General features: G+C 41.3%; 1 protein-coding gene across 1 annotated transcript in view; it reads left to right on the top strand.

Annotated features, from left to right (window-relative positions):
• Positions 1-25,642, top strand: part of LOC130172170 (eukaryotic translation initiation factor 3 subunit H) — a 52,926-nt gene that overhangs the window by 9,018 nt on the left and 18,266 nt on the right. Inside the window, exons 3-4 of the mRNA XM_056380652.1 lie at positions 20,008-20,175; positions 25,141-25,240. Coding sequence (XP_056236627.1) covers positions 20,008-20,175; positions 25,141-25,240 — 268 coding nt within the window. The remainder of the gene's footprint in view (positions 1-20,007; positions 20,176-25,140; positions 25,241-25,642) is intronic.

Here is a 25,642-nt window from a genome sequence, read left to right as displayed (position 1 = left end):
GCATCAAGAGGTCATTGAATGTCTGTTGTGTTGTGTAGCTTCAAGCAGTCAACAGAACATCCTTTTTTTTTTTTTTTTTAAAGAGGTGTGTGTGCGTGAAAGATGTCTCCAGGCATAGTGTTAAGGACAATGCCGACTTTGAACTAAGCTAACTAGGTGCTGGGTGTCCTACACTGTCAGTGCCAGGGTTGATGTGTGGGGGCAGTGGTACAGGGGTGGAATGGCTCCTGTGTTTGGCTTTCAGGTGGGCGGTGTGAACGTGCATGGGGTTTGATTTAGTTTTCATCTGCACTTGCACGCGGCGCCTTTCCCCTCCTGCCTCCCGTCAGCATTCATATCAAAGGATGCCATGTCCTCTGACCTCAGCCTTCCCTCTGTCAGGCCATGTTGTTACCTGATCCTTGTTAGCACAACAAAATCCGCCACAAGTCAGGCTGAAGGATGGGTAGGTGAGCAGATGCAGGGAATGGAAGGAAAGGGAGAAAATCCTGCTCTAACAGGCTTCCACTGCTAACGAGCAACTGTCAAAAATTCTGCAAGAGACACAAGCGCCAATGGTGGCTGAAGGTTGTTAGTGGCAGGAACAGCTCACTGTAAGCGTGTGTGTGGGAGTCTGTTGGTGAGTGTCATGGCTTGTTGTACTGTTGACTTTTGATGCATTGGATTTTCCTTCTGTCACTCTCTTAGTTAACAAGGGTTCAGTGAGAAGTGCTTTGCCATGAACCATTGGTAAAAATGCACAGAGCTACAACAAAAGTCCTCTCAAGGTGACAGACTTCAGGTTTTCTGTCACCACAAAACCAAATTCCAAACGGAAATGTGTTGCTAGTCAATCACGTTGTGCGTGCTGTTTGTTGTCGAAATTATTATGGATTGAGAACAGTACAGCATAAAGGAGACAACTCTGTAAACTGCTGAATGCCTCTGTCTCTCCTCACAAAGTGTGTTTGTGCTACACACAATTTCATCTACTAAATCACAGCAATGGGAAGAGAGTAAGAGAGGCAAAACATGAAAAATGGATTTTATGCCTGTACATTTGGTCATTTTGTTTTCATACTTCAGCCTAAATTGTCTACCCACGCACACAGCTGACCAGCCAGACCACTCGTCTCTCTCTCTCTCTCTCTCTCTCTCTCTCTCTCTCTCTCTCTCTCTCTCTCTCTCTCTCTCTCTCGCTCGTCTACCCTAATTGTTAGTGTTTTCATCTGTGCTGATATTGGGGCGGGTTGCCTCGACCTACTGCAGATGAACAGCACACAGAACAACAGATTTTGTTGCAGTGTGGGAATTGCACTTTGAAACAATGGCGTCTCTGTGGAGGATCTGTGAACTTAATGTTGGAGACATTGAGATTCTTCTTAAGATCCAGAGCTTAACTGTGCCATGATGATGCCATGCATATCTAATCGGTTGATAAATCAATTCACATTTTATTTATTACCTCAAAACCACATGCTTCCAAGACACCGTCTACTGGCACATCAATAATGACGAACAATGGGCAGTGACACTCTGTTTGCTCGTAGAGGAATGCAGTTCTCAGTGAAATACTGCAGAACAGCAATATCAGGGTCAGTGTCATCTGCCTAAATCCTGTATTTTCAAAAGAGCTAGCTGGCTGTAAGTACTTGGCAGTAAAACAGCTTATTGCCTCAAACCAGGAGTAGTTACTGTAGGAGCCAGTGTGCTTTGGAAGTCGTTGCTCCCACTAGCGTTTTTGTAACTTGTGCTGTGTCGACTGCTTCTGGGAGTAATGTTTCAATCAGCTCGCTATTATTCTGTTGTTTTTTTTTCACACACACGCACGCACACACATACAGTTACACCGGACACTCATGCCCACACTAGAGGCCTAGGAGGAAATTTGACCAAAATCTGTTTTTGAAAAATTGATAAATCTGAGTTTGGCTGGATCTGTGTTTTTTGTATAACTGTAGTCCTATCTCTGACTATTATATTGACTTTCCGATACATATCAGTTAATTAGATAAAGCTCGAGATTTAGGTGTAGAAAGACTGCAGAGCTGCAGGCGCTCTATTCACCTCCAATCAGGGACCCTGAGCACGTTTGGTTTCCAAGGTCTGCATGTGTGGGTATCTGTCTCTGCTGTGTGTTTGCCTAAACCAGTATTGTCTGTGTGTATGTACCTGACTGCCTGCTGGAGGCCCCTCAGATCAGAATTACTTCTCCAATCTATCTATAAAAGAAAGATGGACAGGATTGGCAGGGACGTGATATTGTGTGCACGTGTGTGTTTGAGAGAAAGCAAGTCTTGTGTGTGTGTGTGTGTGTGTGTGTGTGTGTGTGTGTGCGTGTGCGTGTGCGTGTGTGCTATGCTCCTTTTTCATCAACAGGTGCCAGTGTGGAGCTATTCTAGCAGGAGAGTGCATGGCAGCAAATGTGACCAATATGAGTGAGAAAAAGGTAGAGAAAGAGAGTAATCGAGTGAGCACAGCAGAATCAGCCTCAGATAGAAAAGAAAGAAAAACCTTGGCTGAACCCCAACCCTCCTATCGCCCATGTCCTTGCATACACTGTCCTTGTATCGTTGGCAAAATATATGGAGAGATGTGTAGAATTGCAGTTAGTTATTCTCTAGGCATTTTGTGCAATAGGCACACAAGTAGCATTTTAATAATGTGCTTTGGCCCTCCTCTTTTGTTGTGATACCAGCAATAATATAAAGAGCTATCCTGAGTAGTCTCAGACTTTTGGACCCCACTATCGAGAGTTTATGAAAGACAAGCAAGAAACTTACATCAGATCTTGCAAGGTAGTAATTGTGACCCTCATCATCTCTTACAGATACAAACACATAAAAAAAAACTTTTCAGCATTCTTTTATGATGCCTTTGTGTGAGCGTGTTGCTCGTATTGCTGATTCCACTGAGAATCGACATCTTACTCTGCAGCTTTCAGCTCATTGTTTCACAGTGCCAGCCCATATGGTGGCCTCCCCATGGCTCTTGCCAACCTCTGCACTCTGTCAACACGTAGTGTAAGTTTATTGAAAATGTCACTGCACTTCAAGTTTTGACAGTGTGTGGGCGTTTACTTTTTCTTGTTTCATCTGTGCATGCTCTGCCATGCACCTGTCTATTCTTATACAGGTTTACAAAGATTTGTTTTCAATTTTTTATACTCTCACCAACTGCTATCATAAAAAACAAAAACTGTGGGCAGCTGCTTCCATCTTACATGCTCATGCAAATAGATTGCACACTGCACAGAGTCTATTGCCCATTTCCAAATAGCAGAGAAATGACGTACGTGAAGTAAGTGGCTGGAAAGAAGAGCCTAGATATTTTTCATTGGAGGTGATGCACTCTGACCAAAATGTTAAGGAAAGTACAAAAACAATTCAAAAGGTAAATCGTTATAGCTCATGACATTAGAAACTGTTTCTTTAATAGGTGATAAAACAATGCAGTGAACCACAAAACTGATTCTGTTTTATATGCAATTAAATCTGGTTAGATCTGACTTGAAAGTGGGTGGACAGTAAAAAAAAAAAAAAAAAATCATTAATATCAGTTAATTAAACATTTGAATTGTGTCTCAGTGCAATTCAAGACTTAAAAAGCCTGTTTGACTTGTAAGGAGGGATTGTATCACACTAACTGTTGCTCAGTACCAATTTTGGGAAGAAGGTTTGATATTCAAGCCATGTCACTTGTATTCAGCAGCAGGAGGAAGAGGTATCCTGAAGGTAGAACAAAATTAGCCTGTTCTTTTTTTTTTCTTTCTTCCTTTCACCCTCTAATACCTCTCCCTCTTTTCCCCTCCGTTTTTTCTCTAACTCTCTCTAACTCTAAGGTAAAAGAGCTGCCTCCGCCCTTCTCCTCCACCATCTCCCATCTTCCTACTCAGCAATCACTGACGCAGCTTCCTTGCTTTAGTTCTTTTCACCATCCTTTCTTTTATCATCCTCTTCCCTCGTTCTCTTCCGCATTGTTGTTACCTACCCCCTCTACCCTCCTTACGTCTGTGCCACAACCATAGGAGAATTAATTAAGCAATATACTGTTGGAAAGAGAAATTATGTAAGTACCCAACCAATGTCCTGGTGGTAATTATGTCCAGGGAATGAAGCATCCATTTTATAAGAATTATGTACTTAAATAGCCAGGAAAGGGTTTGTGTTTTTGTGAAGAGAGCAGTGCATCAATGACAGCCCAAGAAAATTGGACATTTGAAGTTATGACTTTGTCTCTGCTTTGAGGGAATACCCGCACCACAATGAAGGTAACTACTACACTAACATTTTTTAAAAATGTCCTTGATACTTAGACAAAAAAGGCTTTTGAGGCAGTTGTTATATTGTTCAGATAAATTTAAAATAATCTCCCATGCATGTTTTGTAATGAGATATTGACTTCATATAAAATATGTACATATAAATTATTATATGCATATGTGCGTGGGTTTTTTCCCCTTGAAACTAGTCTTTTTTTTTTCTTTTTTTTTTTTACTGCACAGCACTTCCTTCTGGCTATCCGCCTGCCCCATGCCAAGCCACTAGCTTTCTGCCCAGCACAGGTGGCAGGGGCTGCCAGGCCCCCTGTCTGGGCTCATGTCTTGCTTCAGATTGGCCCAGAGAATGGGAACAGTTGTCACACTGGTGAAACAAACAAGTTTTAAGGGTGCTTGGTTTGCGATGTGGTCTGATTTAATAATTAGAGATTTAATTTTTTTTCGCGGCCAGGCCTCTTAAATAATGCATGACGGTCTTTTCTTAGCCAAGGAGCATTTCATTTGGACATTTGACATGACAAGATATAACAAGGTTGTTGCTTCTACACCCCCAACAAGACAGTTAATTAAAAAGAGAACAGAAAGTTACTCTTGATGTATAAACAACCTGTAGTCATTAACAAAGTTGATTTTGCTGATTGGCACCCTCTTTTCAGTTTGTTATTTGTTGTTTATGTCACTCCTGCTGCCACTGTTGGAATTACTCAGCAAAGCAATTAGCCACACAACTTCAGATTGAAGTGAATATAAACCTGGCTGGTGAGACTAAAGCCCTGAAAGGAACTGAACTGAAATTCACACATTTAGGGATATCTAACATTGAAAAGGTACTAGACTCACAAAAAGTATGTTTGAATGTAAAATCTGTTGAACCGTGACACCTGGATTCTTCAAACTGTCTAAGGCCCTTGAAACGGCTCCATTAAAGACCTCAGGTTAGTTATATCTGTCCAGTTGCAGTAAAACCTTTGCGTTCCTCCGCATTACTGATAGTATGTCTTTCTTGCTAACAATATAAAACAGCCTTTGCAGGAAAACATGAATATGACACAGTCGCTCTCAATTAGCATAAATAACACCTTGGAAGAAAAATCAGTCTTCACTTCTCACAACCCGTAAAGTCTTTCTGTTCTTGCTTTAGGGTCATTTTATTTTTTAACCACCACTTTTGCTTGTAGAATATGTCTAGTTGAAAAGATACTCTTAGGTTGTCAGGTAACATGCGCTGTGTGGTCTCTACCGGTTTTCTTCTTTAATTCAAGACTGGACATGACTCATTACGAAGCATGTTAAGGCTCATCAGCATCCAGCCATGTTTCAGCTTCTGTACTTTGACATTAATACCAGGGTTTGTTGGTCCATTCTTTCGTCTCTCTGAATAGTACACCTCTCTCAGAGCTAATATTTGGACTTATCAAACACAGGTGTGACTAATAACGGTAATCACGGCCGCATTCCATTTCTAGGAGTTCCAGGTCTGAGGCCCTGCAATTACGTGTGCTAGCTCGCTGGTATGGTGTAGTGGAACCTGAAAGGAACAGAGCACTCGTTAATGTTATTAGTTACACCTGTGCTTGTCCTGCTGCGACAAGTCAAAATGTCTGCTTTGAGAAAGATCTGTACCTCCTGTGCCTCTGCCTGCAGAAAGACTCCAAAACATAATAAATCCACTGCAATCTTTAACAGTTTGTGGAGTGTTTTTTTGTTTGTTTGTCGTTGCCCCCCCCTTTTTTTTTTTTTTTTGCCAGCCATACATTTTGTGATTGTGAGTTTTGTTCCGTCACTCTGCAGCACTTTGCTCCAAAAAGCCTCTGCTTGATCAAAGTGTGGTGTAGCATACTGAAGGCAAGGTTGCTTTCTGATGGTACTACAATGTGGATCCTGTTAGTGCCGACAATATTATACTATGAGGGTGTACACTGGCTGAAAATGTAAAAATGTATCTGGTTACTTTATATGTCCTTCTAAAATGCTGGCTCACTCTAAATTAATATAACACTGAACAAACAATTGTTGTGGCTATCTAATATCTGAATCAGATTTCTCCATAGTACTCTACTGACCACAGTATCTATACTGACCACATGGTCAGTATAGTACTATAGATGTTACTATGAATGTGGTGCAGAGGCTGAAGTATTTTCTTTTAAATCAGCTGTGGTGCAATAAATACCTTTTCAGCTGAAAGAAACGACTGCTCTTCAAAGGGTCAGCTGGATCAAACTAAAATGTTTGACAGTAGTGAGTGTTAGGGAGGTGAAGCCACCTCCTCACACCATTCACGGACAAAATTACATCTCAAATGAGGTGAGTATCTATTCGACATAGTGATTCTCATACTGGTTTGTGCGTTGGCTGATCTATTCAATGAAAGCAAATGATTAAATTCTGTGATTTACCACCAAGCTTAATGAAAACAGGCATGCCTAAATTACTGTTACATATCCCCTTGTCATTCATGGTGTGCTCTTAAAGACAAATAATAAGCATAACCTTTCTATGTTAGAAAACAAAAGCAATTTTCTGGGTAGAAAGGTCACTTCATGACCATGGAATAAATTCTAAAATTGATATTAAACAATTGTATAGCCTTCAGTAAATATAGCCTCGAATAGAACTAGTTAATCACAGCCTCCCCTTAGTCTTTCAGTGAGTGTTCATGTTGTAATAGTGATAGAGGAATAAACAGCAACTGGTGGAAGGAATTCTTATTTGGTGGTGTGGAAATCTCCTCTGCTTTGACTGTGGCTGGCAGGAGAGCTGCAGCACCTGCTTCAGATTCTTTTGGCACTTCTCCATCCATCATTGTCCATCCAATGGTCCTTGACACCTCCACTGAATATTCTACATCTCTTGAGATTGTAGTGGATCCCAGTCTCCTTGCCTTCCCTTCATCCTCCTTCCCTTCATTTTCGTCTGGCCCCCTTTGGTCTGCAGATGTTTTTTATTATTTATAAGCTAGCTACCTTGCTCTTCCAAGAAACCAGATTTGAAATGGACTCAAAGCCAGACTGAACTTAAGTATATTTGATCAAGACTATCCATGCAGTTGTTTTGCTGCATGGATAGTTTAAAGGTGCTCATCAGTGTTATGTTGGAAACCAATGTTTGTTTAAGCTTTGACAGAAATGTGTTTGCTTTTAGTGATTTGGTACTACGCAATAAGAAAAAGACAAATTTGTCTTTCTGAAATTGTTTTTCAGAAGTAGGGCACCTACATCATAAGGCTTGATTAATGCACACCTGCAGAGGGGATTTTCTTTCTCTTACCCCCAAGTGACTACGCTGAATTTCTCTCTCGATTAACAGAAAAGTGATCACATAAAACCCCTAAATGAATTGTATTCTCAAAGCACAACCAAGGTTTGCTGCAGTCCCTAATGAGTTAAGATCGTACACAAGACAAACAGCACAGGGTGAGACATGAAATTGTATGTAGTTAAAATATTTTCCAACCGTTTTCTCCAGAATGTTTTGCTAAAAAAAAAACAAAAAAAAACAATAATGAAAGTAGTTAGCTACAGAGAGATCATGCTGAAAAGTGTCCACTGGAGGGGATGTTTGTAAAAACAAATAAAAAAAAATCTTAATCTTCTTAAACCAAAAGCAAAGAAATGGAAGTGAAAACACAAACAGAACTAATTAAGGCCAATTACATCAGCATTTTCCTCTGGTAGGGTCTGCAAGGTTAGTCCTCGGTTTTGGGAGCTTTAATTGTCGTCTGTGGCAGACATTTTCACGGTGGGTTAATTGAAGTCAGGGGGATTAAAATGCCTCTGCCAAGATCTCTCTGTTCCTCGCTGTAAATACACTATTCAGTATGCAGTGAGATGTGTGTGTGTGTTTTATAAAAAAAAGTTGGCTCTCTCCTGTTCTGATAAGGTCTTCCACGGGGTTAGCCCTTCAATAGATCACTCTACCTGCCCCAAATGGGAAATTGATTTCCTCCGTTTTTCTTGCTCTCCCTCAGTGAGGCTAATTAGAAATCACTTGGCAACCCACCTTTAAGGGAAATATATAAACACTAAAGATATTATGTGCACTGTTATGTATTTGGATTTGGGGGGCACCTTTCCCAAGCTCTAAAAGATTCTCATTCATTGTCTTTTGCTCCTTGTCCCCAGTCTCTCACCTTTCCTCTCTCCCCCTCAGTGTCTCTCTCCCGCTGTATTGTAGATCTGAGACTGGCTGTTAGTAGCGAGCTGAAGCTGTATCTGCTTTTGAATGCTCATCCGGCATTATAAATCAAGAGTGTGGGTCCCCCGGGTGCCGTCACCATTGCCATCAGTTCCACTGTTTTATTCATCTGCTCCTTTGTCTCATCACGATTCTGCCCCACATTAAATTTTGTGTGTGTGTGGAGGTGGGGTCAGAATGCATTACTGCAGACTGCTAATAATCCAGGTGGGCTGTAGGGAGTAGGAGTAGGAGGAGGGTAAAAGGTAAGGACAGAAGGATGTGCCAAGGATGAGAGAAATGGAGAAAAAGGCTGAGGATGGCAAGAGAAGAGGGAAGGGAGGTTTGAGGTGGTTATGATGGGGGGGGGGGGGGGGGATTATCAGGGAAAATGAGAGCAACCATGCAAAAGATTGAGAGTTGGGGCAGGAGAAAGTAGAACCAGGATAAGATAGACAGCACAAGTAAACAGCTGTGAAAGAGAAGCTGGGGCAAATGGGCAAACAAATAGTCAGTAAAAGGTGGAGCAAGATGGTGAGGAAGAAGAATGGCGATGATGAGTAACTGAGAGGGGCAGTGAAAGGAGTGAGGGTTGGAAGCCATTTTCAAAACTGGTAGTGATTAAAATGTAGGAGACCAGTGTAGTAAGGGATTCATTTTTCCTGTATAGTGGAAATTGAGTTTCTTTAGACTTTTTATCAAGAAAACAGATTTACTAAAAAACAAACGGCAGTTTTACCTGTAGAAAACCCGAACGCCTAAAATACCCCCTCCAACTTTGCCACTCCGTTGAGCTGTGTTAATCACCAATGGTCCTGCATTTACTCACGCGAGTCTGGCAGTTGTAAAGTTGTTTTTTTGAACAAAGGTAAGGCCACCTAGGATATGGATGAGACAAATGATGCGCTGCAATTAATTGCCCCAGTGGTAATTACTGAGGCCTGTATGAGAGAGGCTAAAGGACCTACATCTGTGAATAATTGCAATGATTTTAGCTGCTGCACCTGTGAATTTAGCCAGTGGGGAGATGAGGGATAACTGATGGTGTTTAAGGAGAAAACATTGGCTTTAATAAGAGTGATTAAAAACACAGTCATTTGTTAAAAATATGTTTTTAAGTAAGGGATTTTGAGTTGTTTTGGTAGACCACATTGGCACATTTATACAATTTTTGTGTTTCATACATTTGCCATTTATGAAATGTAAAATTGCCTTTACAGAGTTTTTTTTATGGAGTAAATATGATGACTCATACATTTCAACAGGCCACAGAAGTATGGTACCCTCCATTATTATACACTTTTCTTCCTACCTGATGTGAGCATACAGGCTGCTAAACTAAAGTTGACAAGGAGATCAAATGAGAATTCCTTTTCCTCCCGTTCAAAAAGACAGACTAGGATATGCACACATGTATGCAAACAAATACACACACAGTATTTTCCCTGCTACATCATGTCCCCATTCCCACTGTAAAAACAAAGCCCCGTGACAAGCGGCGCTGTCAAATGTGCATATGGTGAACTCGTCAGTGTGTTATGCACACAAAGCAGCTGATTCGCTGTGCCCTCACCCTCTCCCGTGCATCAGCTCATCACTGCATCACTGAGGGTATTTGCGTGCCTGTTTGTGGCCCAGCATGTGTGTTTGTATGTGCATGCACGTGGAAGGGAGACAGATCTCCGCAGGGCTTGCTTAACTAAGATTAATTGCACCTAATCCAGTGTGCCAGGTGGAACATGGACCACGGTGGGTGCACTCACACACACACACACACACGGACGTACTCACAAATAGGCACACACATCCCATTATAGCCTCGCTGCTGAAAATTAGCCTCGTGCCTCTCCTGACACCTTGGACTAGACCACAACTCGATACCACCATTTACTTCCCGACAACTCGCACATTTATCACTGCACCCTCCTTCCGACAGATGAACGCGCGGACGGACAAAATGCCATGACAGGAGGACTAGCTATCTGCTCTCTCACATCAGCACCAGCTGACCTTGACAATATGTAGGAAAAAAAAGTGTGTCCTCTTTTCTCTTTAAAGGAGGAGAAGGAAAGAATGTGACTGAACTTAGTGTCTTTGACAGGGTTATCCAAGATACGTCTGTAGGAACATGCGCTGTGAGGCACATGTGAGTCGGGAAGGGAAGTAAGATGAGGTTAGCAATATGCTTACTGAGCAAGGTGATGTTAATAAATCGCTACATAAATTAACAGTAATGAATTTCATTAATTTGTTATTTTAGTCATCTGCTTAGCAGGGTACCCTTGAGAAATGCTGATTGACAGTGCCATTAAGGTGGTGTCAATATGCCGGAAATGATGGTTTGAAACTGGAGTATGCTTGTGAGTCAACTGAGGTGTCTTATTTTGACAGGGAACTTTTGCTAAAGGTTTGCTTCATTCAAGCCTAACTTAACAAGCAAAACTCATTTTCTCCTCTTTACCTAGTTTTTTCAACAAACAGTCATTTTTTTAGCTATTTTCAGTATTTTTAGCTTTCTTTTAGCTTACACTAGATTCTTAAGGAACAACACATACCATTAAGGGTGTTGCAGACGTTTTTTTGTTTTTATAGTTTTTTTTTTGTTTTCAAATTGTTGTGATACTTAATATCTTTCCATGTATCCTCAGGGTTAACGTACGCTTGGTAGGGAATCACTGCTCTGCACCTTAATAGAAACTGCCTCTTAACATGGGTGGTTCTGTTTCCTGGTGTTAATTTTGTTTTGTCACAGTTCTTAAGGGAGAGGGGGATTTAGTGTGAGGGTTTGTGTGCATGGTTATTTTCCATCTTTTTTAATCTTGGTTTGTCTTTAATATCAGCTGCAGTAAGTGGTGCCTGGAAGCCTGCTCTGTACCTGTGGAGAAACAGCTGCTTAGTCAGCCCTTTCTTACAAACCAACTGTGTGTGTGTGTGTGTGTGTGTGTGTGTGTGTGTGTGTGTGTGTGTGTGTGTGTGTGTGTGTGTGTGTGTGTGTATTCATCTATATGTGAGTCTCTCTTGGTGGCTGGAAGCAAAAAATTGTTGTTTTTTTTTAAGAGAGACAGAAAGAAAGTGAGATTGAGAACAAATAAAAGAATCAATCCAAGGTTTATGTAGGAAGCACTTAGGAGCTCACTCAAGGGCAATGTCAGACAGCTCAAGGCCTAATTGGCATATTGTATTGTGCCAGTGGGACAAAGGAAGCACAACTTAACGAATGATACTTAGACAAAATCTGTCAACTTGTTGAAGGTTTTGTCCTCAGCGGCTTTTCATGAAGGAAACAGCATTTTAAGACATTTTCATCCATGCCTTTTTCACGTTAAGGGTTCTATTTTAACAGTCCAAAGTGCGTGGTCTAAAGTGCATGGCACAAGTCCGTTCAGGGTGTGTCCATATCACTTTTGCGATTCTAATGGCAGAAAAAAGGTCACTGCACCAGGTGCATGGATCAAAAGTTTTGTACTTCGCCTCTTAATTATTCATGAGAGTAGTTTGGGCGTAACATGCAATAAAACAAATCAGAGTGTCATCTCCCATTTCCTTTAAAAGCCAGCCATAATTTCACCATGGCACATTGCTATCATAATGGCGCAGTGTTTCTCACAGAATTACATTCTAATTGTGCACAGAGTTCATTACATGTTGTAACTGGCCAATGAGCCCCGTCCAGACATACGCACACACAGCACAGTCTGTGTGACCTTAGGAGCTGAGCAAATCAACACGGTGACCACAGTTCTACAGTGAAGCAACGGAACAAAACACAATATTTTATATTATGAAAAGTGTAAATAAACCTTCATTATCAAACTCTGGTGGGATAAATTTAGTCGAGGTGATGAATGGGAAACACAGTTTCCCAAAGCCTCATTTATGTCCCAAGAGACGTCCATGACGCATGACAACGTCATTGAACAAACATTATGCCACAAAGAATGCTCCGATCTTCCGAAACTTATTTTCTGTACGCTCTGCTTGTGTGTAACAGACAGGGTGAACACATGTCTTTCACCCACCTATGTAGGCACATATTACTATCTTGATCATGCACCCTTAAAACAACAGTGAAATAATGCACGATTGACCTCAGGCCAGGTTTTTATTGGTCAATCGCTTTCCGCTGCCTCAAGATACCAATACGCCGACAATGCGCCTGACCACACCTCATTTTAAGGCCAACACACCCATGGGAGCTCAGATAGGCGCAAGTGTATTTGCTCTTCAAACAACCTGAGCGCTGGACGGGAAAATTACAATTGTGTCGGTCTGAAAATGGCAAAGACACTTGCTTAGTGTCGGGTGTAAGATCAAGCACTTAGTCTCTGTTACACTAAGGCAGTGTGGGGTGGACTCGAGTGGGAAAGGATACAGACAACATTGTGTATCTTGAGAATGTGGCTGTAAGAATGTAGAGAAAGTATTTCTTCTCAGTCGCACACCTATTTAAATGTCTCACCTCAAGGGTGCAGGGCACAGAGAACTGTGTACATTTGATGATGTCAGATCTTAAGTGTTCTTGAGAATAACTTAGCATCCTTTTTTTCTAGTCATTGTGGAAGTATCATTTTCACTTTCTAGCCTGATTACATTCCAGTCCATGAAGACTCAGCTTCGCCCTCAAGAATGAATTATATAGACCCAAAATGTACAGGGCATCAAGGACACGCTGTGTCTTTGGGAACCGAGAACTCAGAATACTGTTGATTTGAAATGATGAACAGACTCAGAAGAGTGAGAAAAGCGCGTTAGTATCATCAGGTATACTTTGTCCCTGTTTAGGGAATCCAGAGGAGTAGCACGGTTAAAGGAGGGAGGGTAATTAGGAAAAGCAGTGATAGAACAACAAGGCAGAACAGGCGGGTAGTCACAAGGCCTTCAAACATCGAGATTCACTTTGTATGTAATGTTTTGTTTGGTTGTACGTGGGGTAAATTCAAGCCATCTGTATTTAAAGAAGCTTAACAGGATTGCCACAGTCTTTTAAAGACTGAAATAAATGTGTAAACAGTGATGGTGAGAACCACTCTCTATTTTTACCTTACAAAACAGCTTGGTGTTTGTGTGGAGCAGTAAATGAATGTCAGAATAGAGTGCAGAGTAAAAGTATGTTTTCAGCTGTGTTGAATGAATGGGTCAGGAGTGTGGACTCATTAAATTAGACCTGGTGTGCCGTGTCCTGCGGGTAAGATGAAAAAAACAGAGAAGCCGTGGAACTACCTTCTCCACTGAACAAAACACTCGTAGAATGAGGCGTCTTTAAGTTATAAAGCACCTCAACATTAGTTTTGTTTTTCTCTCGGCTCTGAAGTAGTTATGAAATGCCAAGATGAGCATGCTTTGTTGCCACCACTGAGCACCACAGGCAGTATATGAGGAGTTAGTCATTTAGAGCATCCAGCAAAACTAGCAGCCCCATCAATCATTCAAAATGACTGTTTTCTGTGTGTGTGTTTTCAGTTTCAACTTTGAGAGGATATTGATGGGTCATCAAAAAGTAAAATTTTTTTTTTTTTATAGACCGAGTAAGTAGTCAAGAAAGCACCAATCCCCACTGCTGCTCTTTGGAGTGCAGTTCAATTGCAGCTGAATATTTTAGTTCTAAAAGTAAGCTTAGTGGAGTTTTTTTCTTCACATTTCTCATAAACTGTCTTTGATCAATGGTCCATCTAAAGCTCATCATTTTACCTTCATTGTGAGTAAGAGAGGGAAAGTCTTCGACAAAGTGTAATCAGGTTATTTTTTGATAGAGGGCTGATTGGCTCATCTAACCTCAATTTAAACTATTCAGAATTTCTATTCACCAACCTCAGGAAGTAGGGGAGGGCAATGGAGGGTAAAGGAAATGGAGCTCACAAAGTTTCAGGCATTTGACACCATTTTATTCTATTATTCATCTGCTCAACTTGACATTAGTGGATATAAACTAAAGCAAGTGCGTGCGTGCGTGTGTGTGTGTGTGTGTGTGTGTGTGTGTGTGTGTGTGTGTGTGTGTGTGTGTGTGTGTGTGTGTGTGTGTGTGTATAAAACCACAACAGACTTTTCAGGCAAGGCCCCGTCAGCCTGTCAAGGTGGTGATTAGAATGTGTTGTGACACACAGATACGTGCACCCTCACATTCACAGACACATACACACTAACACACATCTCGCTGCCTGTGCTGAGATGTTGTGGCCTGCAGCAGCATGCAAGGTCTGATGCAGTTCACCTCTTGTGTCATTGAGTATTAAGAGTATGGACTATCTGTCTGGTTCATTGCGAAGACACGCACACACATACACACTGGTAGTGCCTTGTTGATTATGACTCTTAACATTACTGCCCATGGTGTGGAGTTTAGCTCCCAGCTGATAAATACCTCCACTCCACCATACATAACACACACTCTCGCTTTAGATGTACAGCATGCAGTACACCGCAACCTTAGGCTTCAAACATCTCACGCACTCTCTTTTCAGCACGTTTTCCACACATTTAAGCACACCCACCTGCTCATGCACAAAAACACATTGCAGCTTCCACACATTTTGTGCTCTCGTTCAGCATCACGTCCTGTTCTCTTCCTCATTTTCTGTTTCCCTAACCGAACTCATGCTTTCATACATACTCTTTTAAACACACATTCATTTTGTCTCAGTCTTACGCACGCACACCATCCCCTCTCTTCTCCCTCTCTCACATACAATCAAGTGGTGCTAAGGGAATGGGCAGACTCATTCCCTGTCTGGCCCCGGGACCCAGATTGATTGATAGGGGAGGCGGCAGGGCAGTAGAAGTGAGTGAGGAATAGCAAGCGGTGGCGCACGCTCCCCCTCCGTGCCTTGATGATATTGTTAAATTGGCTATTCTCTGGCTAATGCTGCCTTTATGTCCACAGAATATTACCATCTGTCTCGAAAATCCAACAGTGGGGAGCAAGAAGTCCAGTTTTTGTCCTTTTTGAACAGAGAATATAGACGCCTTCTAAACTAGCTTGTCATACAGGGGCCTTCATTTTTTCTAGGATGGTTGAGTCTTTCCTGAGCAGGATCCAGACATCAAAGATATTGTTGTAATTATATGATGAAACATGTCTATGACCTGTGGTGGCTGCTAATATCGTTTTAGAAAGAGAGAGAGAAGGAAAAGCACAGATCTGTTGTAAACTGGTACCTCACCTCCAACTCTGATTTGCTTGAGCTGCAGATCAACGTCCGTCTTCATACTGACAAATATTTGCTAGTGTATTTTACTTTCATCAGGATCATCAATGTGAGGAACATTTGTCAACGTGTACACTGTGTTAGACATGTCTGCGCTGCCCTGCCAACAGCTGGAGCATTCGAGTCTGTAAGAGTGGCTCCATTGAAGCTCACAGTGAAGTACTTTGCTTAAGGTCACCTCCACCTCAGTGGTAGCTGAAAGAACAGAAAACATTATTCATTCATGTACCACTATTCAGATTACCCTAATCAGAACACATGCGGCTACATTCCCATCACACGCCTCCGTTTCGCCATCTTTGAGTACAAAAGATTTTCTTCTCTCTCTCCTTGTCATGTTTGAATCAGTCTGGAGGTCATCCGATGGTTCCAGCTTCTTAATTTTACTATTAAAAACACATGAAACATTTTTTGTTTTGTTGTTTTTTCCCAGTTTAAATTTGTCATTACTTTAGATGATTTCATGATTAATTGCTTGAAATGACACCACACGAGAGCTCTCCACATATTCAGAGGCTTTACTACTTCACTCTACCATGGAGTATACACACACATTCAAACACCAATGTCTTGTGGCCACACAATTTGTTCCGCAATTTATTTTATTATTTTTTTTCAGCTGTAGTTCTTGGTTTATGGACAAACAAGGTAGTGATCCTGTGGCATTTACTAGGCTCTGTGCTCTGTATGAAATCTGTGGTGTATGAGCTGACTGGCCTGCCACTGACCTATTGTCTCACTCAGCCATCTGAATCTCAGTTTAGATATCAGGCAGCATGTCAGGTGGTTGTTTCCATGTGTCTTCTATCTATTTCGTTCTGACCTGGGTACAGCGCGTTGTAGTTTGTTTGTAAGACCGCCTGTCTGCTCGAGTCTCTAGTGGAAGCTGAGTGTCATCCAGATGGGTAGGATACAAGGCAGTCTCCTCACAGCCTTCAGAACATATTCAGTCCCCTTGTGTTATTTCTGTACATGTTTAAGCTTTAAAGACAACTCCCTACCTACAGTATTAAAGTCTATATGCAAAGTCTTCTTGACACTTGCTTTTAAAGTAGTAATCCCATGCAAAAAATTGGTATCACTTTTAATATGTGTGTTTGAGTGTGTGTGTGTGTGTGTGTGTGTGTGTGTATATATATATATATATATATATATATATATATATATAATGTGTGTGTGTGTGTGTGTGTATATGGAAATTGGAAATTCAAGTAACGTGTGAGAGTTTACCATATTGATGTATTTGGCTGTTTCCCTAACAAATTAGAGAACAATTTGTGAGGCGCTACATGTTGCTGTTCTTGAAGAATGATCTTTTCCTTTCTGCTAATAATTCCCATCTCTGTGTGCATGCTCCTCTGGGTCTTGGTCACTTGTTTGCTCTCGGCTGCTCAGTTGACCTACCAGCTCTGGGGAAACACTGCAGCATCCCATGTTCTTAGATTTACTTTTGAGCCAACTCTGAGCTTTTGATATTCTCAGCACTTCAGAAATGATTGCATAACCTTCCCCAGATCCATGCCTTTTCACAGTTAAGTCTTTGAATGCTACACAAAGATTCAGAGTGAAACCAGTTATAAAGAAGTCTCAAGGACATTGAGAAGAATTTGGAGATGGCTTAAAAAATATCACGAATCTAAACTTTAACATCAGATGAAGTCGTTGACTCTGAGTCTTCTTGAATGCACCGTAGATCAGGAGGTTAATAGAAAAGCAAGGCAAGTGATTGTGAGTTGTGCATAGTGTCACTTACGAGGGCATTGCCGTGTTAACTGATACTACAGCCTCAGTATCTGTTCTCATAACAAAAAACAAAATGCCTCTAGATAATAATAAAATGGATTAGAATTTATATAGGAATTAAGATAACATTGCCACACTTTGAAACGGGAGTTAGCAGAATTAAAGTCATTGTATCTACTTTGGTCGACACAGAGTGAAGCGAAAATGCAGAGATAAGTTTCTATGCAGGCAAACACTCCACACAGATCTAATCTACTTTGTTAGTAATAATACGCGATTGGGCTAAAAAGGAAAGTCATCATTTTATAAAAGAAACTGATGTGACACTGCACATAAAGACATGGTCCACACATTAAGATTGCAGAGAACTGACAGGAGAGTTGAGGATTGTATGAGGCGGGAGGGATAGCTTCTTGGTTTTCCTGCCTCTGTTGTCAACCCCACAGGCTTCAGCTTTCACTTTAGAGACAGATCACTTTGTGCACAATTTGCCCACTAATGATAGGGTGTCGGGGCAGGTATACGCATCAGTGGCACCTGAGCGGTAAGTACCCATACTGATTGGCATAGAAGTGCAGAGGCAGATATAGTAGTTAGGTGGCAGGCTGCCTTCCCTCTCCATTCAGCTCTGTGTGTCTTGGAGTCTGCTGCTAGCCAGCCCCTGGGCAGAGCCACTCTCCAACAGACTATCCCTCAGTTTATCACAAACACTCTCTTTTTTCCTCTTTTTTGCTTCCTCTCTTACTTGTCTCTCCCATCCCATGTTTTAATTCTCACCTACTTCTCATTCGACACTACAGACTTACAAAAAAGACGCTTGAATCTTCTCCCACCTGCTACCCCGACCAGCTAATTTTTCTCTGTGAAATATATTATACACATATTTCTCCTGTGGGTGTGCTACTGCACTTAAGAATGCCTGCTAAGAGACACACACACACACACACACACACACACACACACACACACACACACACACACACACACACACACACACACACAGCGCCAGACACCACCTGACACATCCTCCTCCTGTGGTTTGTCACAGAATTGCTGCACGATCTGCTATCTCTCTTCCCCCTCATATCCCACCCTATCTCCCTCAGTTCGTCTCTTCCCATCCTCCTCCTCCCCCCCTGTATTCTCCCGTCCATCTACTTCGCTTGCTTTTGTCTCACAGACCACGTCAATCATTAAAGAAAAGCCTAGATTAAAAGTGAAGATTGGTATGCAGTCCAGCTCTGCAGGACGGGCTGTGAATAGGGTCACTCAGCCTGTCGGTGCCCATCAAGTGCTCCAATCCAGATGTTGTTAAAATTCACTGAGATTTTATTGTCAGGAGGAAGAGACGCCTCAGCCAAACCCCTCCAGGAATTGAATGTTTAATTGTGGGCAGACAATTGCCAATTCTTTATTGATTCTGTGTGTATTTTGTACACCCGAGACGTGGAATGAATGACATAGATGGAAAAGTGTGTGCGTGTTGTGTGACTGAGGTTGGTTACAAATTACGTAAGTTTATACAGTCAAATCAGAAAGTATCGTTTGCTTTGCTTCAGACTTTGCCAAACCCCAAACTGCAGCTCTGACTCTTTTTGTGTGTGCGACATGAACTCTGTTAGGTCAGATGCCTAAAGTGACCAGCTGCAATGTTAATGTATTTTGACTTAAGTCACTCCCTGCTTTACATAACACCACCACCAGGGGTCGAATTCAGGCCGTTAAAAGAAGCCAAAAGAGAAATGTCGTCCTTTTTTTTCTTTTTTTTCATTCTCCTCCCTTTTCTTTCTGTTCCTGTTCTCCTCTCCACCCTTTCTCTCTTTTACTTATTAGTTCCCTTTTATTCAATTTTCTTCTCCTATCTTTAACACCTTCTTCCTCTGTTACCTCTGTCCACAAAGTTTCCATCTTTTTTTTTTTCCCTTCTCCTGCCCACCCTCCCTCTTTTCAACCTCTTCAGTTTGTTCTTGTTAACAGCCCCAGCAGGAGAAGGATGTGCTCTACAGTCTGGGGTCTAGGGGGCCACAGCTGCCCAATAACACCCTGATTTATCAACCTCCCCCAGCTAGCCTGCATGGAGATGCTGTTTTGCTCGCTTGCTTTGGTTGTTACTTACCGCCGGCCAGACAGGTTGTTTGTATTTCTGGCTGCGTGTCCTTAGAATGTGTCTGGTGTAATGAAATGGGTTTGCTCGTAATGTATCTAGCCTTCTCTCCAGAAGCTGAAGCCTGTCTGTGTATCTATCCAGCCGTTGTCTCCCGACCAGGATACATTTACTGACATAAAGAATGAGAGGGTGACTTGTGATCCCAGTTGATGTTTGTTTTAGAAATCTCCACCACAACCACTTGATAACAGAAGACAAAGCCTTTGTTTTTCCTCTGTTTCAAGGAACTCCTTCATATCCTTGTTGGGTTTTGTTTTTTCATTGTGTTTCTCACATCTTCTCCCTCTCTTGCACAGACCATACACCATGTCCAGTTCCAGATGGAGACCAGATATTCACAGATCCAAAAAAACAAAAAAAACAAAACAAAATGATTTCATTCTAAATTTAATTTTTTTCTCTCTCTCCCTCTCTGTCCCTCACATCTCTCTCTATTCCTATCCCCCTCTCTCCGCCTCTAGTCCAGTACCAGATGGAGATGATGCGTTCTCTGCGTCACGTCAACATTGACCATCTGCATGTGGGCTGGTACCAGTCCACCTTCTATGGCTCCTTTGTCAGCCGAGCGCTGCTTGACTCCCAGTTCAGCTACCAGCACGCCATTGAAGAGTCAGTTGTGCTCATCTATGGTGAGTAGATCTACAGAGACGACTGTGTAAAGACTAGGTTTTGATTATATATTTCTTGTCATGTAAACTACCATCTACTATATTACAAACAAATCAATTAAAGGGGCAGTTTACCACACAAGGTAGCTACTACACAAAAGTGTCTGTGTGGGACCTGTGGCATCAGATTAAAGAACAGGATGGGCTAGCACCATTAGGTTAAAAGTATTTTATTATTCCATTGGTGTTACGCTCTTCTAGACGTCCCATGGTTTGCAATCAAATTAAATCCATAACAAACTGGAATTACCACTTTGTGGTTGTACGCTTTCGCCAAACAGTCAAGTTGGCATTTATATCCATGTCTGCCCAGATGTAAAATATCATCACCTCGTCATTTTATCTGATCAGACATTAGTGTGAAATTTTGCTACGATTTGCATAGGAATTCTGGAGTTAGGGTTAAAAATGTGTTTTGTGAGGTCACAGTATCATTGATCTTTCGCCAGAAAATTCTAATCAGCTCATCCTTGAGTCATCGTGAACATTTGTGACAATTTTCAAGAAATTCCCTCTAGGTGTCACTGAGATATCACATTCACAATGCTGAGGCATAATAATTAAAATTAGATTTAAAAGAACGACTAATTTTGTTTGTAACACCAAGCTGTGTTACAAGATAAAAAAAGCAATACCAAGTTTCTATTCATTATTAAATGATATTTAAAAATGGTTTAATGGTGAGCGCCTTTATCTCATTGGTTATTTAAAATGTAAACCCATGCTCATTAAGTGTGTTTGAATAACCAAGGCTGGTTCAACGGGCGGTCACTCCTGGGAATGGTCACATGGTGGTCTCGTTCTTCGCCAGTCTGCTGCCATCACTATCAGGAAATGTTTAATTGACTAAGCTGTAAAGAAACAAGTATGCAGAGAGCAGATCCGGTGCCGTATTGAGTTGATTGCAACCATTTATGGTTCATATTCATTTAGGTTTCAACCATGTTTAAACAATCACAAGTCAAATTTGGTGTCTTTAGACAATATGTGTCCAAGAATAGGACAGCAACTGAGAAGTCTTCAGATGTGAGTCACATTCAGAGTCTCAGCAGTAAATCAGTGTGACACATGTAGGAAAAGATGAGTTTAGCTTGGCACAGATGTTTAAAAAATGATGGTTAGATTTAGTTTTACGTTGCAGGATACATTTTTCCATTGACATCAACTACATATGAAATAAACGGAGGAGCCTGAAGAATATTTAGAAATGTTTAGAAAGATGTTTTCTTTATAAATAGTACATTACATTGTACAAATTTAGATTTAATCAACCTGCTATCACATGACATCAGTGCGTGCACAGGCGATGTAGAGGTATTTCCCATCAATCCTTACCGAGACAGGAGCAGGAGGGAAAATTAGGCAGGACTAACAAGGTAGCTGGTAGCAACTAACGTACAACTAATGTACATCATGTGCCTGCACCTGCTTCACAGTAAAAACCATTGAGAGCTTCCCATAATTATTGCACCACAACTGCCATCCCAGATGGCTTACAGTCATCTTTCAAATGACAGCAATATTAAAACCTACATGACAGCACATTAAAACCTGTCACTATAAAAGGGTCTGCATTTAACCCCTCAGTGTCTAACCAAATGATAATTCAAGTCCCTTGAATGGGATAAGTGGTCTCAGACTTTTGGGCCCCACTGTACGTGGTGTCAAAATGGGAGTCGCACACTCTAAGGATATACAGTCAAATATTGACATGTGGAAACGCCAGATAGTATGAGGACAATATTTTCTGCCTGTATAGCAGATTTTATAATGTACTAAGTTTACCTCCCTCTGTTTTATGAACTGAAAAATAAGAGTAAAATACAACCAGGGTGTTAAAAAAAAAAAAAAACTTACGATGAAATCACTATCTCTCCTTAAATCAGTTCAGTGTTTATCCACTCACTTCAAGTCAAGAGAGAAGCAGCAACTGCAAATGTCATTTTAATAAATGATGAAAACGGCTGTGAATTTCATGAATGTTTCAGTGCCGGTGAGTTTAAAGGAACTCCTCCCTGTTCTCTTCTGTCCCCTCTCTACTCAGATTCTACAAATCTGTGATAGACAAAGATTAATTTTAACCATCGAACACCCGAACCCCTCTGATGTAGTCCTGCCATCCGGCAGGCCACTCAGGCAGCCAGTCGGTCAGTCAGTCAGCCAGCCCTCTTTCTTTCTAAACAAGGTCTCCTGTTAATGTCAATCCATAATGCAGGGCTTAATGGATCAAAGCACCTCAAAGGAATTGACATTATCTCTGTTTAAAGTCAAAGAGGAAGAAAATTGATTCATTTTTTGTTCTTGGTCATTAGCTCAGTGGTCATTTTATGCCAATGGATGAATCGATCAGATGGCCAACCGGCAAGTTAATAGCATCCGCCCAGTGACAGCTCAGAGTTAGAGCAGGTTGTTGAACCAATTGGTTGAATGTGTTCACCATGGCGTGTCGAGTGGCGCAGTGGGTTGAGCAGGCGCCCCATATGTAGAGGCTACAGTCCTCGCTGCAGCCGGCCCTGGTTCGAATCCCGCATCGGACGGCCCTTTACTGCATGTGATTCCCCCTCTCTCTGCCTCCCCATTTCCTCTCTCTCTCTACTGTGCTATCAAATAAAGGCATAAAAAGCCCCAAAAAAATATACTTAAATGTGTTCACCATGACAGCAGTTTTCTAACAGGAGGTGAACAGGTGAAGATCACAGAGCTGACCTGCAAACAGCTCTGTGCAGGTCCACAGCTTTTAAGGCAGACACATGTAATACAACCGATCAGGTACAGAACATTAGAAGTGATACTATACTCCTGTTTGTAAATGCCATACAGAACTCAATAATCTGTTTGATTGTCTGAGGACGTGTCGATATTCTCTTTTTGAAGTTGGAACATAATTGTTTTAGTAAATTGATCACAATTCTTAAAACTGACTTTGGATATCGGTTCAGTGGAGAACGGCCGGCACGAATTGACATTGGCTGTCGATTGTTAATTCTGTTTGGGATTTTCTGTTCTGTAGGCAAATGGCTTCTCAGAGTGGGCTGTTGGGAAGGGAATAAGTCTTGAGTAAAATTTCTGGTCGACTGTAGTTTAGTGGCTGTCAGCCTGTCCAGTCTGAGCCAATATTCCCACTTTCTCTCTGTAGCGAGAAGCAGAAAAGCATATGAAATTGAATTGGATGACAGAACAATTTCTCAGAGTTGGTCTAGGTACTTTTACCTTTTTTAACTGTTACTTTTACACGACTCTCCAGTTTATTAATTTATTAAAAAAAAAATAATAATAAAAAGAAAATTGCTGTGCAAATGTCATTTTACAATGCACTGACCAGTAGCTCTTCCACTCCCTTCCTTCCTCCTCAGACTTGTAAGCCTGTTCAGAAATGGATGTTTTTCATCTGTAAAATGGACAGAGTATGATTTCAATAAAATAAAAAACCAACTAGAGACTAATGTGCGATGGGATCACACATTAATACGTTACTGTTCCGATCCGACTGATTACTGAGTAATTATTACTACATTATTACATGAGTAGTTCTTATTGGTTGCACCACACCCATCTTCGATCGCAGCCTTCATTTTGACCTCAGATACACACCTGTAAAGTTTAATTACTGTATCTTGCACAGTTGCAACGCTATTGTGGAAACAAAACAGACATATAAACACCTGCCAAAGTCTTCAAAACCTCCGCTGTGTTTGTTCCTGCTACAGTATGTGTCTCAAGGACCACATTTTGCCATCAAGACACACACACACACACACACGGGATGTAGCTCCTCTCCAGGCAGCACCTTTTCACAGTAATTTTTGTTTTTACTTGTTTTCAGGGGGACCCTTGTGATTTTCAGATCAGTTAGATTTCTTTTGTGTTTGTAAATACTAACCTAACACCTCTGATAGGCGTAAAAATGAAGAAAAAAAAACACATCATGAAACAAAGACTCTTAATTTCAGGATACCGCTTTCATTTTTAAAACAATGTGCAGTCTGAATTAGAGACAATATTGTCATTTTGTGCTCATGGTGTTGAGTCGTACACACACACACACACACACACACACACACACACCACTGTATTCTGTAAATGGAAAACCAGTCATTTATCAAGTCATGTTGTCATGTGATGCCAAATTCCATTTGCAGATTTTGTGGTTAAATTTAGCTTAGTTTATTGGCAAGAGAAGAGGAAGGGAGCCGGTGAAATCTCTGTAATTTCATCACCAGGCTCTCGGTTAAACAACATCTTAAGAAAATTGTTTAATCTTAAGTTAAATGTTCACTCCGCTCTGAGGTGAACACACTATATTACGTTGTTAAATCCTTTTCTAAGGATGTTGTAGAATGTGAAAAATTACCTTTGACTGTTCGTAGGATTATATTCACTCTGCATACTTTGTCCTTTTCATACAAAGTTTCATTACTCTGAGGGAACAACTTTGATAACCAGATGCAAATTAACATACAAGAAGGTTTGGACTTTAACTGTTAAGTTGATAGCAGTGCCTACGAGGGTGAAAAAGGAGGCCTGCAACGAGAAGCTTTTTGACGGGGAAAATGTGGGCGGCAAAAACTGGATGACAAATGTTCTCAACTCATTCAGTAATCTTTAAGCCCCTGAGCAAGGCGCTTAACCCCCAACTCCTTTAGTACGCGCTCAGAGGCCAGCAGTAGAGAACCATGCTACATTGTGATTGCACTGTGCTGACTCAGGACCTCCACTGTGTGTCTGTAGATGACTGTAAAATTTTACATTGTACCGATTGCTTGGGATCAACTACTATTTTCATACATTTTAGAAAACTACAAGAAGTTAGAGTTTTCATTTTGTACATTTTTGAACACCAGCCTTGTTGTTTGTTGAATTCACAGACTCTCATCTCTCTCTCTCTCTCTCTCTCTCTCTCTCTCTCTCTCTGTCTCGTCATTCTAGACCCTATAAAGACAGCCCAAGGCTCCCTGTCCCTCAAGGCTTACAGGCTTACTCCAAAACTCATGGAGATCTGCAAAGAGAAAGATTTCACACCTGAGGGGTGAGTAGCTCATAGGGTAACACACAAACTTAGAGACACGGCATATGGATCAGTGTCATGATCGCATACACACAAAAGTGCAGTTGTCACAAATCACAAGTCTTGTGTTTGTTTTTGGCATATGTATAAACACTGACACTGCTCACAGGAATACAGGATTTAAAATTTAAGATTTATCACTCTCTCACTCTCTTCATTCACTGGCTGCAAAGGAGAGGCATGAGTGGCATTTAGTAGCAGTCGGAGATGGATGCTGATGATGATGATTTATCAGCGTGTCCTTGCCCGTCAAACAAATGTACCATGTTTACGCTTTTCTGACCCCAAGCCTTATCGTAATTGCTTTTAAATTGCAGCTAAAAATGAATGTAATGAGGGGGCCATTTTCCAGCCAGATCAGGG

The sequence above is a fragment of the Seriola aureovittata genome, chromosome 7, assembly GCF_021018895.1.
Source record: "Seriola aureovittata isolate HTS-2021-v1 ecotype China chromosome 7, ASM2101889v1, whole genome shotgun sequence".
Taxonomy (NCBI): domain Eukaryota; kingdom Metazoa; phylum Chordata; class Actinopteri; order Carangiformes; family Carangidae; genus Seriola; species Seriola aureovittata.
The sequence above is the reverse complement of the archived record's forward strand: the minus strand, read 5'-3'. Positions and strand labels throughout refer to the sequence as shown.